This window comes from Amphiprion ocellaris, chromosome 19 (assembly GCF_022539595.1).
Source record: "Amphiprion ocellaris isolate individual 3 ecotype Okinawa chromosome 19, ASM2253959v1, whole genome shotgun sequence".
Lineage (NCBI taxonomy): Eukaryota > Metazoa > Chordata > Actinopteri > Pomacentridae > Amphiprion > Amphiprion ocellaris.
This window is the reverse complement of record NC_072784.1, coordinates 2,386,052-2,401,497: the sequence shown is the minus strand read 5'-3', so window position 1 is coordinate 2,401,497 and position 15,446 is coordinate 2,386,052. Positions and strand designations below refer to the sequence as shown.

Genomic DNA, 15,446 nt, shown 5'->3' with positions numbered 1-15,446 from the left:
TCCTTCTTGCAGGGTGGATGTCTCAGTCTGCTGCTGAAGGAGCTGCTTAAAGACCCCACAGTGTCATGCAGTGGGTGAGAGGGATTGTCCATGATGGAGGTGAGCTTTGCCAACATCCTCCTCTATGGAGTCCAGGACAGAATTGGCCTTCCTGACCATTCTGTCGGCTGTCAGATGTGACTTTGTCCAGTTGTTGCATGGAGAGATGTGTCTTTGCTTTACTTTTCTCCTGTTGACTGCAGGTGATGTTATTATTCCATAGGCTTTGCTATAGGGAAACCAAAGACTGATCAAAGTGCTGTGTTCATAGCCTGGTTTGTGTGCCTGACTGTGATGGAGGTTAAATAACGCCAGAGAATAAAAACTGTGAAAATATATTGTTTTTCCACATTTTCAAACTTTAAAACGGGTCAATTTGACCCACAGGACGACAGGAGGGTGAAAGGATCTTTGTTCTCGATCATGACCTGGAACTAAGATCACTTTAACTATACAGGAGGAGTTTTGTGAAGGAAAAAAAAACGACATTCTCCCTAAAGCGGTTCATTAATGAGCAGTAAAGTAGCCTTTTGCATGTGGACACCACAGAACAGTGTGATCCAGTCAGAAACAAGCAGCTCTCTTCTCCGCTGGTCTCATGTCCGTGGTGTGGAGAATGTGTTATCCACTCTTGTAAATCAAGAGAACTTCCAAAATGTCACATGTTACATATCCTTTAACTTTTCTTCTAAGCCTTAACGACCATCAAACCTCTCCTTCCTTCACTCCACCCCTCATTTTAACCTCCATCTCCTCTGAGTTTTAGTGCTCTTCTTAAGGGGAACCATCGGTGGATCGCTTTCCTCTTCCTTTTAACCACTTTTCTCTTCCTTCTTCACTCCTACTTGGATTCTTCTTCTGTAACTTGATGTTTTCCTCTTGGGTTTTTCTGCTGTGTCTGTTTTCCTTCCTGCTGTAGTCAGTGTTGTATATAGTAGATTCACAGCTCTCCTCTGCTATGTGGTGGTGGCTGCTTGGGATACTGAGCTGCTTGGTGTTGGCGGGGGTTGTTACCTTCTTCCTGGTCACCGGGAAACGCCACAAGGTGTTTAGTGAGAAGTGCCTGAGGCCGCCGGGACCCCTGGTCACTGATAGCAAACAGAGGGATGCCAGGCTGAAGACAGGTAAGAAACGTTTCCCTTGTAGATCTTTGCATCTTAGATAACTTTCTGATTCACTTCATGTACCAGGAGAAATCTCAGCCATTGAGTTTAAATCTGGTGTCACAGGTGGTTGAGCTCAAAGGTTTCCAGAAGATGAGAACTAGAAAATCAGATTCTCTCTTAAGGGTTCCCTACAGGCAGCCTTTTTTTACTTCTTATAGACACCTGACATATTGAAGCTGAAAACCAATGAACCACTGAGCTGATGATTATGTTCATTTATTTATTATTTTTATTTATTATTATTATTATTATTATTATTTCCCCACCTCTTCTCTTCTCTCTTGTTCTTTTATTAATTTTATTGTATTATTTCTCTACTTAACAATATTCCCTATTTTGTTACTTCTGGTATGAATGAGTGCGATTGAGTGAGCTGTTTGGGTAGTTAATGCAACCTAAGTTTCAAAGAAGACATTATTTTCAACTGTAGCAGGTTTAATACATGAGGGATGACTGCTGTTGTATATCTCTGTACCTATCTCATGAATGGAAAAAATCGAAAAAAATCCACATTTTCAAACTTTAAAACGGGCCAGTTTGACCCATAGGACGACACGAGGGTTAATATCCTGAGAGGATAAATTCTACTTTTAGTAATCTTCTGATTTTTCATCTACCGCCGTCATCAGGTCACAAATTAAAACAAATTAGTTTTAATTTTGGTTCAGGCTCTAACCCCTGAAAAGCTGACAACATTCCCATTTACCTCAACGGTAATGTGTGTTTTGTGCTAATTAGCAACATGCTAAGCTAAAATAATGAATATGATAAATATTATACTGTACTTACTATTGATGAGCATGTTTAATGTTTGCAGTGTCACAGTGAGTTTATTGATACTATAGCAGCATATAGTTTCCATGAAAATATTGAAAATTTTTAGTAATTTTAGTCAAGATTTGCATTGGATTTCATACAGATACAGGCAGATTTTATGTCAGCCTAGTAAATATCAAGAGATCCTCAAACTGGCAGAATATCAGTGTTACCCAAGGATGGTCAGGACAGGCTTTTAACTGTAGGTCAGATCTATAAAAGTTGCATTGGCATTTAAAAAAAAAAAACAAAACCCTGTTTCCAAACACAAGACAGCAGGAAACCGTCCCAACCTTCCACCAGACTGATCTGAAGAGGTGTTTCCCTGCAGGGTTTCGAGTGGACCGCGTTCCTGCTGATCTGGATGCGGTGGTGATTGGCAGCGGCGTGGGAGGTTTGACAGCAGCAGCGCTTTTATCCAAAGCTGGGAAGAAGGTTGTTGTTCTTGAGCAACACGATCAGGCTGGAGGCTGCACACACACCTTCGAGAATAAGGGCTTTGAGTTTGATGTGGGTAAGTACCTGGAGTAAACACACAGAACATTGTAGTTTCCTGTGGCTGCAATGTACTAAAAAGGTTATTAAAGGTGCTGTGGGAGTTCTGGGCCAAAGTTCTGATGATGTTAAAACATTAAATAAGTTGATTTTCCACCACCAGGCATCCATTACCTGGGCCAGCTTCATGAGAACGGCATGTTAAAAATTGCTTTGGATCAGATCACAGAGGGACAGTTGATATTCACAAAGCTGGAGAAGCACTTTGACACGCTGGTCCTGGGTCAGCCTGACCAGCGCAGGTAGGGCACATCTTCTTTATTTTGTTACAGCATTGCAGTTTCATTCTTTCTTTTTTATCTATAAAGCACTTCTTTATTTCATTGTCAGCTCATTAACATCTTACTAGTGCTTCCTAAGGCTTCTGACTCATAAATATTTAGTTGCAGTTCATGTTTCCACACAAAACAGCACTTTCACCACCTCATTTTGTGTCTCTTACAAATTGTCATTTTCAGAGAGTACCATATCCATGCTGGGAAGACTGAGATGGCAGCAAGCCTGAAGAAGCAGTTCCCAGGAGAAGAGGAGGCCATTGATGAGTTCATGAGACTGATGAAGGTAGAGAGGGTGGGAGGTGTTCAGAATCATGATGGAATGATGGACGAGATTGTGGAGAGAAGATGATAGGAATGAAACGCCTAACCCTAACTCCATCTTTTCTCCTGTATATAACAGCAATACAAACAGGTAAAGGGTAAAGAAGGTGACAACATTGTGTGGACAGAATGCACAACTAGTAATATTTATTTTTTTCTCTGTCTTTTGTCTTTTGTCTCATGTTTTTGTTGTTTTGTGTTTCCTTTTTGTCTCGTTTGTGTTTTTTGTCTTATTTTTGTGATTTTGTGTTTTGCTTTATTAATTGTTTTGTCTTTTTTGTCGTTTTATGTTTTTTTTGTCTCGCTTGTATTGTTTGTCTATTTTAGGTCGTTTTGTTTCTCGCTTTTGTCATTTTTTGTCTCATTTTTGTCTATTTTTTGTCTGTCTTCTTGTTTTATTCCGTGTCATTTGTCTCATTTTTTGTCATTTTGTTTCTCGTTTTTCGACTATTTTGCCTTGAAACTTTGTCTTGTTTTTGTTGCTTTTTGTCTTTTTTTGTTTGACTTTTGTCATTTTAATCATAAAGTAAAACACTATATCAATCAGTTCCAGATAGCTGTGACTAAATGTTGTGTTCCTTTGTAGACACTCTGTGATCTGGAAGTTGTAATGTGGAAAAGATAAACTGAGGCTGAATGTTGTTGAAATTGAATTTATTTTTCTTCAGAAATTTCAGCTTGTTCATAATGTTTTGTAAAAAGATAATGCCTTAAATGTGAACTTTTTCACAGTAAAATGAAAGAAAAATTAGGAGTTGTTATTATTTATAGGTTGTTATGCAGTGGTTTTACTGGTCCAGTCCACTGGAGATCAAAGGGCCTGAATGTGGAACCTGAACTAGGATGAGTTTGACCCCCCTGGCCTAAACGAACTAAATATAAGATTTCTACAATCTTGTTGTAGCACAGAGGCTCTCCTTATGACAGTTAGGAAATCACATGCATTGGTTTCTTATTTTACAGTTAATGTTGCTAATCATCAGATGTGCACAGAACTAATGCCAGCACAGTTAGTATTTTGGTTCTTATGTTGAGCACCATTGAAAATAGCCCAGGAGAAGAGACGCTGCAGAGAATATGACACAAACTTGATTTCTGTCATGATGATTGTGATTCTAAAACGTGATTGTGTGTCCTCTTGCAGCTAGCCTCTCGGAGGACGCCCCTCATCGCCACCTTGAAGATCGTTCCCTACTGGCTGGTGAACTTCCTCATTAAGACTGGCCTCTTAGATCGCATATCTTCAGTGTTTCTTCTAGCAACAACCAACCATTCAGAACTAATATCCCGCCTCACGAAGAACAAGGACCTGCAGGCTCTTTCTGCCTACCTGTTCTATGGTGCTGGAAACACACAAACCTGTACAGTCATTCAGATCACGCACAAACCGCACACCCTCTTCACTGTCCTGTGTGTCCTCTGCCATGCAGGTGTTCCTCCTAAAGAGTCCAGCTTTCTCATCAATGCTCTCCTCCTCCACCACTACAAGCGTGGTGCGTACTACCCACGAGGGGGCGCCAGTGAGTTTGCTTTTCACATCATCCCGGTTATTCAGCAGTCAGGTGGTGCAGTGCTGGTCAGGGCTCCTGTACAACGCATCCTCCTCAACCAGCAGGGGAAGGCCTGTGGTGAGTAACGCTTCTAATTCTACAGTTTCATTTATCAGACGCTTTTATCCAAAGCCACGGACATCTGAGGGTAGATACAACACAAGTAAGGATCTAGTCAGGAGAAAACAACCTGGATAAGAGCCATAAAACAAGTTCAAGAGTCATAATAGGACCGTGGTGTCTGCAGGAAGTAGATGTAATAGGATTTAACAAAGTCTGACTACTACATGACAACAAGTCCTAATCAAAGTCAAAAACCAGAGTTCCAGAAACACTTACCAACTAACTGCTATCTCTTGTGTTCTAGATCTCAGCTTGCTCATTTCTCATTTTTGTAATATTTTGTCTTGTTTTGTTGTTTTGTTTTTTGTGTTTTTTGTTTGACTTTTGTCGTTTTGATCATAGAGTAAAATACTGTACTGTTAAGTTCCAGATATCTGTGACTAAATATTGTGTTCCTTTGTAGACACTCTGTGATCTGGAAGTTGCAATGTGGAAATTATAAACTGAGGCTGAATGTTGCTGAAATTGCATTTTTTGTCTTAAGAAATTTCAGGTTGTTCATGATGTTTTGTAAAAAGATAAATCCTTAAATGTGAGGATTTTCAGAATGTGCTTTTTTGCACTAAAACAAAGGAAAATTTTTGGAGTTGTGGTTATTTAAAAATTATTATGCTGTGGTTTTACTGGTCTGGTCCACTGGAGATCAAATTGGTCTGAATGTGGAACCTGAACTAAGATGAGTTTGACTCCCCTGCATCAGGATAACAGTGTTTGTACATGTGTGTTTTAGGTGTGACGGTGCTTAAAGGACAAGAAGAGATTGAGGTCCGTGCCCCTGTTGTCATTTCCAATGCTGGAATATTCAACACCTTCCAGAAGTTTCTACCTCAGCAGATACAGGACCAACCAGGTCATGCATCTGACTGCATCTACTTCTGATTGTATCTCTTTTTTTGATCATGATTTTCCTGTGAGACTCAAAGTGTTTATGTGTGTCGGTGTGTAGAGATCCAGTCGTTGTTAGGTATGGTACGTCATGGAATGGGTTCCTTCTTGGTGTTCGTTGGTTTGGATGGAACCAAAGAGGAGCTGGGCATTGTTTCCACCAACTTCTGGATGTATAAAGACAATGACTTGGACGCACTGTGGGTTTTTTCTTCAACCTTTTTAATCTCTCATGTTAATTCAGCACAACCCCATTATCATTTTTCTGTATTTTAACTTTTATGGATTTAACTGATGTGCTGCCTTTCATCTCTGTGTTTGTGAACACATGTGAAGTATGGAAAAATATTCTTCTCTGAGCAAAGAGGAGGTATTGGGGAACATACCCATGATGTTCATCACCTTCCCATCTGCTAAGGACCCTACATCCAGCATCAGACACCCAGGTAACACAGAACCACAGGTATACAAAAGTACAATATGCCCAAACTGATTCTGTATTACTGCTGAATTTCTCAAGCATCTTTAATTCCTTCCAGGTGATTACTACAGGTGATGTCCACATTTTTTGGTGGACATTTCTTCAACGTAAAGCCCGAATAGGTTTTTAGGCTTGTTTTACTATCTGCTAAATATCTACAGTGGTGCAACTGACCATGTTTACCATTGGAGCACCTCACCACTCTAAATTTGCAGTAATCGCTACCATTTGTTACATATTTCCACAAGCTTGGCAAAAGTAAATGTCCTGGAGCCAAATGATAAGGCCAAGAGTTGCTGGCAGCTATGAGCATATGGAATTTTTCAGATAGCTTGATAGACATTTAAAAAAGCTCGAAATGTGTCCAAAATTATTCCAAATCTGTACAGAATAAGTTAAAAACTGTCCAGAGTAACATAAAATTGGTCTAAAATTGCTCAAATTTGTCTAAAATAACGTGAAAATTGTCAAAAAGTTATTCTAAATTTGTACAAAAGAAGCTAAAAACTGTCCAAAGTGACACAAAATTGATCCTAAATTGCCAAAATTTGTCTAAAATAACAAAAAAATTGTCAAAAACTTGTTCCATATCTGTACAAAACAAGCTAGAAATGGTCGAAAATTACTTAGTTTGTCCAAAATAACTTGAAATCCATCTAAATGTAACTGAAAGTTGTATAGTTGATCCTGCTAGAGTGGAAATATGACTTATACATATAGAAGTGTTTAAGTGCCACAGAAGGTGTCCAAAGCCCATTGGCTGCAACATGCAATGGGCTGCATCGGTGTAAGTGTGACTTATCAGGTGACAAAACACCACGAGAAGAATAACATGAATAACAATAGTAGAATAGAATAACAATAATATGTTTTCAGTTTGTTAGTATATTTATGCTACACACTACTCTAAATGTGGCCTTTTTACTGGACAATGTTCAAAAAGTTCAGTGATATGGAACATTTGCCGCACTTTCTTTCCTTCTTCTGTCTCTGCAGGGAAATCCTGTATGACTTTGCTAACTATGGCTCGCTATGAGTGGTTCGAGGAATGGGAGGGGACGAAGCTTGGCAAGAGAGGACAGGATTACGTGGACATGAAAAACAGCATGGCCCAGGAGCTGCTGGAGTGGGCGCTGACCATCTTCCCTCAGCTACGAGACAAGGTGTTTTACTGATATATATGGGATCACTTTAGATATTTTTAGGATTTTTTTGGAAGATTTTTATTATAAAATTTGCAAGAATTTTCTTGTCAAATTTGGGGGATTTTTTTTTTTTTAAATAAAATTTTCAGGGAAAACTTTTAAGGAATTATTGGAATTTTTTTCCTGAAGCTTTTGCAAATTTTCAGAAATTTGGGGAATTTTTTTTGTGAATTTTTGGATTTTTTTCAGACAAGGAAACCATATTTTTAGGTGCCCATAAATGAGGACAACAGGAGGGTTAAAAATGTTTTTTTTTTTTTTTTTTTAATAGTGCAACAGTGCAGACCCAGAATGCAGATTTTATTATTTGCTCTACATAAAGGTGACTTTACATGTCTCCCTTTGCTTACCATGGCTGCATTTTGGTGGACTACTTCTATTCACTATTAAATTGAATTCATTCATTTATGTCAAATATATATCTAAACATTGTGTTTTGTCAACTAATGTCACTGTCTTGTTGTCCTCTAATTGCTTGACAAGCTAAGCTAATTTAGACTGATGTAATCAAAGGTTTGTCAGCGTCAATATATTTTTAGGTAGATTAGAAATGATCTACTTATATATTTGATATTACCTTACCTAACCTTAGCAATACAGAGCTTTTTGGCCTCTTTTAGCTCATTGTTTTGGTTGCTTATATCATAGGAGGTAGCTTGAACATGAACTCATCCCACTTTATGCTGCCTGCCGAGCACCAAATAGCAGACAGACCAAGCTAGCAACTTACTTGTTAGCATCTAGCAGCTAAAGAACTAGATTTCTTCCACTGAAGTTTGTTGAGACCAAAAATGGAGCCAAAAGGAATGTTACTCGTTTTCATTACATGGCTAGAAAATTTGTCCTGCTGCCCCAAGTAGCCAAAAAATTCAGCTTTGATCACTAGAACTTACTAAAGTGAACAATGTCTGCGCTAAAGTTTATCAGTTCATCTTGGGTTTGCTTCATTCTTTACGTATACTAAAGTCAAGGTTCACTTACTAGACTTCTTCTGTATACAGTGAGCATCTTCAGTGAATCAAACTTGTTCTGGTATCAGGGTTCCGTTTGCTGCAGAAGGTTGTGGGAAATCCAAAGCTACAGTTCCCTGTTGATCATTGTCTCCTGCTGATGTACTTTTTCCTCCAAATACAGTGTGCATGTATGTGTGTTCAGGTGGTGATGGTAGATGCTGCCTCCCCTCTAACTAACGTGCACTATCTGGGTGCTCCGAGAGGTGAGATGTATGGAGCTGAACACAACTTGGAGCGCTTCAGTCCGGAAGTGGTTGCTAAAACCCGACCGCAGACTCCGATCGACGGCCTCTACCTAACAGGTGACATAAACAGACTGATGCTAAGAGCGCTTAAAGGATGAGTGTGTAGAAATCAGTGGCATCTAGTGGTGAGGAGCACACTGCAACCACCTCAATAGGCCTCCCACACTGTTCTCTTTCTATGCATGCAGGAGGAGCTACAGTTGTTGTCACTACAGCATAAAAATGCGAGTAGTTAGTTTGTCCACTCTAGGCCACTGTAGAAACATGGCAGCACAACATAACAGACTCTGAGGATACTATGTTCCATATCTGCTTCTATATCCCTGTAAATCTTATACACTGGCTCTAGAAGTAGCAATATTTCATAGAGAAATCTATTTAAAACAGGAAAAAGGTAACTGGTAACGGGTCAATATACAATTGTGGGACTTTTTGTAAAATAGTTGACATTTTTGCTATTTTCAGACCTAAAATCAGCATTTCTTTAATTCTACCCAAACATCACATGGCATTTTTAGATAAAGATTCTTCTAAATTTTATATATACAATTGAGTAAAATTGAAATTGAAAGTTATTTCTAAAGATATTGTAGTAAACCTGCTGACTACTTTATATTAAATAAGTCAGAAAGCCTTGGAGTCTGGCCAGTCTTTTCTTCAAAAGGAAATGACATCATGTGGAGCAGGTCATGTGATCTGGAATTAACACACTTCCTTGAGAGGTGTTTTTTTAATGGGGAACTTGGTGGAAAGGGATTTCTCAGACACAGATACAATTTGTTATTTCCCATATAAAATCTGATATGTTGCCAAAAAAGAAATATCTGTCATGATTATCTCAATTTAATAAAAAGAACACAATCCAAACTATTTCTGAATCAGCTCATTTTATTATTGTTTATCTCATTAGAAGGTGGTTGGTATTAAATTCAGACGGTTATTTAGTTGACATTTTAGTGATATCCAGTCATTTTTTATCAATAAATGATTGTTTCCATAATAAATAATTATGGAATTTGTAAAGACTTGATCATAGTGAACATAAAAAATATATATTTTTTACTTTTAATAAAAGTGTATACAGGATTTATCCCATGGACTGATTTCAAACATGCATGTCACCTCTAAGCTTCTTTGTGCACACATACAGACTCCAGTTGTAGCAGCCAGGGTTCTTATTGACATAACAGTTCAAAAATCATCTCATTTATAAAACCCAGCTACTTCACTGTCTCCATGTCTGTTTCTGTTCAGGTCAGGACGTCTTCTGTAACGGCATGGCTGGAGCTCTGCATGGCGGGCTGCTCTGTGCATCAGCTGTCCTCAATCAGATTCTCTACATCGACCTTCTGGCCCTGAAGACCCGCCTCAAACACAAACGGACCAATCCCACCCTGGGCTGGTAGCAGCAGGGACGAATGCATGTAAACTTCTCGGTGTTTTCTGCATTTGATTTTCTCACTTTCTCAGATTTTTTCAGAATGCCACACGTGTTGCAGAACTGTTAGTTGGACAAAGCGAGGTTTTTGGATCGGCACTTGTAATTAATATGTTCATTTTATGATCCAATAGTCGTATTTATTGTTGGTTGCCTTCTCCTTCACAACTCTTTGCTTTGCGAGTTACAGAATAGTTCTAACAGCAGCGTCTCGAATGGTTTCATTTGTCCAAATCCTACAAAACTGATTTCACTGGTTACAAATCCCAGAACAAAGTATGATCAGCCCCTTTAGCAATAATTGAGCAGAATTCACTGAAAAACATCATTGTGCTCTCAGATAGATTTGTCTTTCATTGGTCTGCAGAAATAATTGCATAAGTGATCGATTAATCAAAAGAAATGGAAACCTGGGAACTCTATTTTCATTTTCTCACATTATGCAATTTTGTAAAACAATCTGAAGATTTCACCTCATGCCAGCTAACTACTAAATTTTACTTTTGTAAGCATAACTCAATAGAGCCCCTAATGAGCTTTATTTCCGCCCAGAATTTGAGCTGTGAAGAAATACTTCATAATGATGCTGGAGCTTTCAGTGAGCTGTAATCAGTGGAAGCAGATAAAGAATCTCGTGCAACTGACAGCGTCTCCCGGCATCCAGAGTTTACTGCTGATTGTTTGGTTGTTGTTTATAATCTGAACACCATGTTAATCCTGTAAAATCTTCCAAGTTTCCCTTTAAACGTGCAAACAATGAGCTGTCAGTCGGCGTTGTTTGGTTAGTTGCTGTGTTTTAAAACACCAAGACAAAAGAAGACAAGGTTTCTGACAGGGAGGCTGAGTTTGTTCCATCTTTGAAGTTTGAAAATGTGAAGGCAGAATGGAAGCCTCGGAGTCGTAGTGTTTTGTGTAAGTTTCACAAACTGGAGGAAGGATGAGTGATGAACTGTGTAGTTTGAAAGTGTGGAAATGTTGTGGAATGTGCTTCATAATTACATAAAAGGCTCCAAAGTTTAAAAGGAATTGTGTACTCTGACTCAGATTGTGGATTTTGTTGCTTTGAATAACAGTTTTCAGCTGTTTATGTTTAGAATAATCTTTAAATTATTGATTAAACCCAACAAACCAAGAACTGAATGATGGAAAAGACACTGAATGTGGTAAAAGAGCTGGTGTTGGAAAAGTTCCCCTTTAAACAAACGCATCCTCTAGCCACATTATTAGGTACACACGTGCCTGTCAGCTTTATTTTTTGACACTAATTCATTAAATAAATCATGTTAACCCTGTAAAACCCACTGTTGCAAAAATATATCAGCTTTATATTTCTTTCTATATTTGGGTTTTAAAGGGTTACGTCGATTATACATAAATAAATAAGTTGTTTCTACTAATATTTCTGTGTAATTTCATAAGAAATGTGTAAATGTGACGTATCTCATGCCTGAACACTGGATCTGAGTGATCTTCATGTAAGTAAATAAAATGAAAACAACTTTTTAAGCTGCATATACATTCAAAAATAGGTTGTTTCTACTAATATTACTACGTTATTTAAAAAATAAAATGGGCAAATGTGACGTATCTCAGGCCTGAAAACACAAACAAAAAAAAGTTTTTAAGAGTTGATTATACATAAAATATTGGTTGTTTCTACTAATATTTATTTTTATTTTTATATATATATATATATATATATATATATATATATATATATATATATATATATATATATATATATATACACACATATATATGTATTTATTTATATATATATATATAGTGATGGTCCTCTGATACCCGAGGCTTCGACACATGCGCTGTAGCTCATGAAGCAAACGTATCGAGCCACTGTGCCGAGGCGTGGTTTGGTCACGTGACTCGTGACGTTTGAATCACTTCAGTGGCGTTTGAAGCACTCAACTGCTTCGAATCACCTGATTGGTTCGGTTTGTTATGTGAATCACTCAGCGGGATCGAGTGTTCCGGGATAGGAGATCCCTACCCTATTTAGTGTCGTTCATTTGAATTGTTTTTCGCAGAATAGATTGGTTTTTTTGCTGTTGTTTTTGCTTTGAGAGTTAGTAGTATGTCAGATTTCGTATTTCGTAGAGAATAGATAGATAGATAGATAGAATATATATATATATATATATATATATACATATATATATATATATATATATATATATATATATATATATATATATATATATATATATATATATATATATATATATATATATATATATATATTCCCAACTCACCACCCCCATGACACAACACCTGGCACAGAACCTTGTCAGGTGCTTAGCTGACAGACTACAAACCAAAGAAAAGAACAGTTCACTGACTGTTGCTACACTTGTGGCTCTGCAGTTCAAAACTTTTGGATTCACCAATCAGAGTGGCAGCCAGTGGGAAAGAACGTTTAATAACAGAATGCACAACAATTAACATAAAGAATACCAAGCAGCAGTCATCTACGTCACAAGCACCACCACAGCCTCGTCCTTCACCACCAGCAGCACCTTCCACAGGTATTCTTTTTCTCTTCTGAATAGGGAATGACTGACATTTCTGGTGATGATGATGATGATCTTCAATATTTTTCAGTTCAACTGTGGAGCCTATTAGACGAAGACGCAAGTAGAGCCTGGCAAATGCAAAGCGCCACAGCGAATGCAATTGTAGAAAGAACGGCAGACCCACTGGCTTACTGGGCAACCCACAAAACCATTTACCCAAACTTGTACAATGGAGCCAAACATTTCCTGTGTACCTCAGCCTCATCTGTGCCGTGTGAACAGGTTTTTTTTTTTTCTAAGGCTGGGGAGATAGTGAGTAAAAGAAGGAGCTGCTTGAGTCCCAAACAATGTTCCCTGTAATTTTTCAGTCTGAGTGTGAGCAAACACACAAACTCCCTGAGCGTCCCTTGGACCACTGTGAGCAACATCAGACGTGTGCACTGTGGTCACACCAGCATCACATCCATTCAAGTTACATGGTTTATTAAAAGAATCAAATTACAGCATTTACATTTCTGTTAAAACACTTTGACAACAGGAGCCAGTTGAAGGCTGCAGTGATTTTAGTGACACTACAATGTAGAAGAGTGAAGTTATTGAATATTTGTCTCTCTTTACTGTTGCAGCGGTTTTGCAAATTGCAGACGGACCCTGTTCACTCCATAGACACCAATGTTATTCCTGTAGCTTGAAAGACAGCTACTTTTGATAAAACTGGGCTTGTAGCACATTGTCTGCCTTGCAACAATGGGAAAGAGGCACCGTTTATGTTTTGACAACCTATATCTAATGAGTTATTGATGCTGGAAGTCCGAATCTGTGAATATCTTTCCAACTTTACTGAACTTGGGGCCACTACCACCTAAGGAGTGATATATTTAATTTTGAAAAAAGCATTTAGCCATACTTAAAGCTTTAAGTGCTTTATTAACACGGAACTAAAAATTTTGTATTGTTTTATTATCACAGGTTCTGTCTGAAAAGAGGTGGCATCATTTTAAACAGTGAAATCAAACTAATAAAATGTAATGACCAACCAGTGAGTAATACTGGATTCTGCAAAAACATAAACAACTTTTTTTAAAATCTAAATCTTATCTTAACACAGTTAATGTATTAACTTATTTTTGTGTGTATGCATGTATTTATTGATTTATTTAGTACTGCTAACATATCAGAATTCTGAGTGAGTTTTTCTTAAGATAGGCAAAGGCCATTTATTGATTACATAAAGGCTATTAAATGTTTATTAAAAACTAAAAAGCATTAAAAAAAACAACTTAGGCATTTATTGAGTCACTAAAATACTGTAGAGTACAGACCACATCAGCATGATTATAAGCATCCTCTGGTAAATGAACAACCAGATACTGATGTCTCTCACCATATGGACTTCAGGAGATGATTAGATGATGATAAACTGTGACCTACTGGTTGGGTTCTCTCTGTTCTCATGTTTCTTACATGTTTGTCCCCTGACAGCCGGGTCCTAATGTTTTTTGAGCAACACACCATACTATGACGTTTTTACAATGATGGTTCTACTATGGAACCAGTTTGACATGTTCAGGCGTTCTTTGTGTGAAAACTCAGAGATTTCAGGGATCAGAAGGTGGTTTTCAACATTCTTTGGTAACTTTCTGCTTCAACTTTAAATTAAATTTCCTTGACTAACCCCACCCTCTGGACTTCCAGTAAGCTGTGTTCCTATTGGCTGTCCAGATGGCTGTGTTCCTATTGGCTGTCCAGGTGGCTGCTTGGTGTTATCAGGAACACCTGAGCAGCTCAGTGTCTTCCTGCTTCATTTAGCTGCAGACAAACATTTCCTCTGTTTCTCTTCACCACAGAACCGGGTTTGGTTCCGTTGCTTCAGTTTGTTCTTTAGGCGTTGGCTTGCAGCTTCCAGCAGTAAAATTGTCTTTAAAGTGTTTCTTGGTGTGTTTTAGGGCTTTGTACTGGATAGTTGTCTTGGTAAAGGTGATTCTTTAGCCACAGTTATCACGTGGTGCTAATGTGTGCAGTGATTAGTGGATTTGGTGCAGCTGAGTTGTGTCTTTATCTTGGCTGTAGTGAGTCTTTAGAGGTTTTTGGTCAGACACATTCTGTGTTCTTGTTTGAGAACCGATGTTGATTGTCCAGAAGGTAGGAGTTCCTGTCCTGATTCTCTGTTCTCAGAGGTTCTCTGGTAGGCTGCAGGAGACTTTAGCGTTTGGGTTGTGCTAGTTTGGTTTTTGTACGGTTTCATTTGGACGACTATCTTGAGGCTCCTCCATGTGGTTTAGTGAGGTTTTCTGGAACAGTTCTACAAAGCAACCTGCAGCAGAAGAGACTTTGAGAGTTTTTAGGAAGTTCTGGAGACCAGACTTTAGAGCAGCAGAAACATTTGTCAGTAGTTTGAGCAGGAGAAGGTGAGCTTCAGAGTAGAAATGAGACGGAAACCTTCTTGACCTGTGTGGTGAGGTCCTGTACCAAGAGTTTGAGCAGGTTGTGAAGAGTCTGTAGTTCTTTGGTCTGAAAACACAAGAAGAGTCGACTCATTAAAGGAGAAAACAGGAGATATTGTTGGTTCTTCTGTCGCTCTGCAGTTTTCTTAGACTGAATATCAAGTTTATATGTTAAATGATTTCCCATGTGAGCCCAAGAAGACTTCAATAAACTCCCTCCATCCCCTGGACACAACATGTTTTATTACCATGTTAAATGTTTTTTTTTTTTTTTTGTTTGTTTTTTTTTTATGTTTTTGAGTTTTAATCATAGTTTTTTCTCTTTGCTTGTTTAGTTTTGTCATCTGTGTAAAAGG

At 38.2% G+C, this 15,446-nt stretch overlaps 1 protein-coding gene across 1 annotated transcript; it reads left to right on the top strand.

Annotated features, from left to right (window-relative positions):
- Positions 1-752: 752 nt before the first annotated feature.
- On the top strand, positions 753-11,627 carry LOC111568435 (all-trans-retinol 13,14-reductase-like). The gene is made up of 12 exons (XM_023270088.3): positions 753-1,163; positions 2,353-2,535; positions 2,680-2,818; positions 3,035-3,137; positions 4,320-4,515; positions 4,606-4,803; positions 5,579-5,698; positions 5,795-5,933; positions 6,070-6,179; positions 7,211-7,377; positions 8,575-8,734; positions 9,932-11,627. The coding sequence occupies exons 1-12, from the start codon at positions 998-1,000 to the stop codon at positions 10,081-10,083; spliced, it is 1,833 nt and encodes a 610-aa protein (XP_023125856.1). The 5' UTR covers positions 753-997; the 3' UTR covers positions 10,084-11,627.
- Positions 11,628-15,446: the final 3,819 nt, after the last annotated feature.

Excerpts from the sequence above, each read along its gene's own strand:
- LOC111568435 (XM_023270088.3), top strand. The coding sequence starts at position 998 with ATGTGGTGGTGGCTGCTTGGGATACTGAGCTGCTTGGTGTTGGCGGGG. Across the intron at positions 2,536-2,679 it reads GGGCTTTGAGTTTGATGTGG|GCATCCATTACCTGGGCCAG; the intron begins GTAAGTACCTGG and ends TTCCACCACCAG. Across the intron at positions 8,735-9,931 it reads CGACGGCCTCTACCTAACAG|GTCAGGACGTCTTCTGTAAC; the intron begins GTGACATAAACA and ends GTTTCTGTTCAG.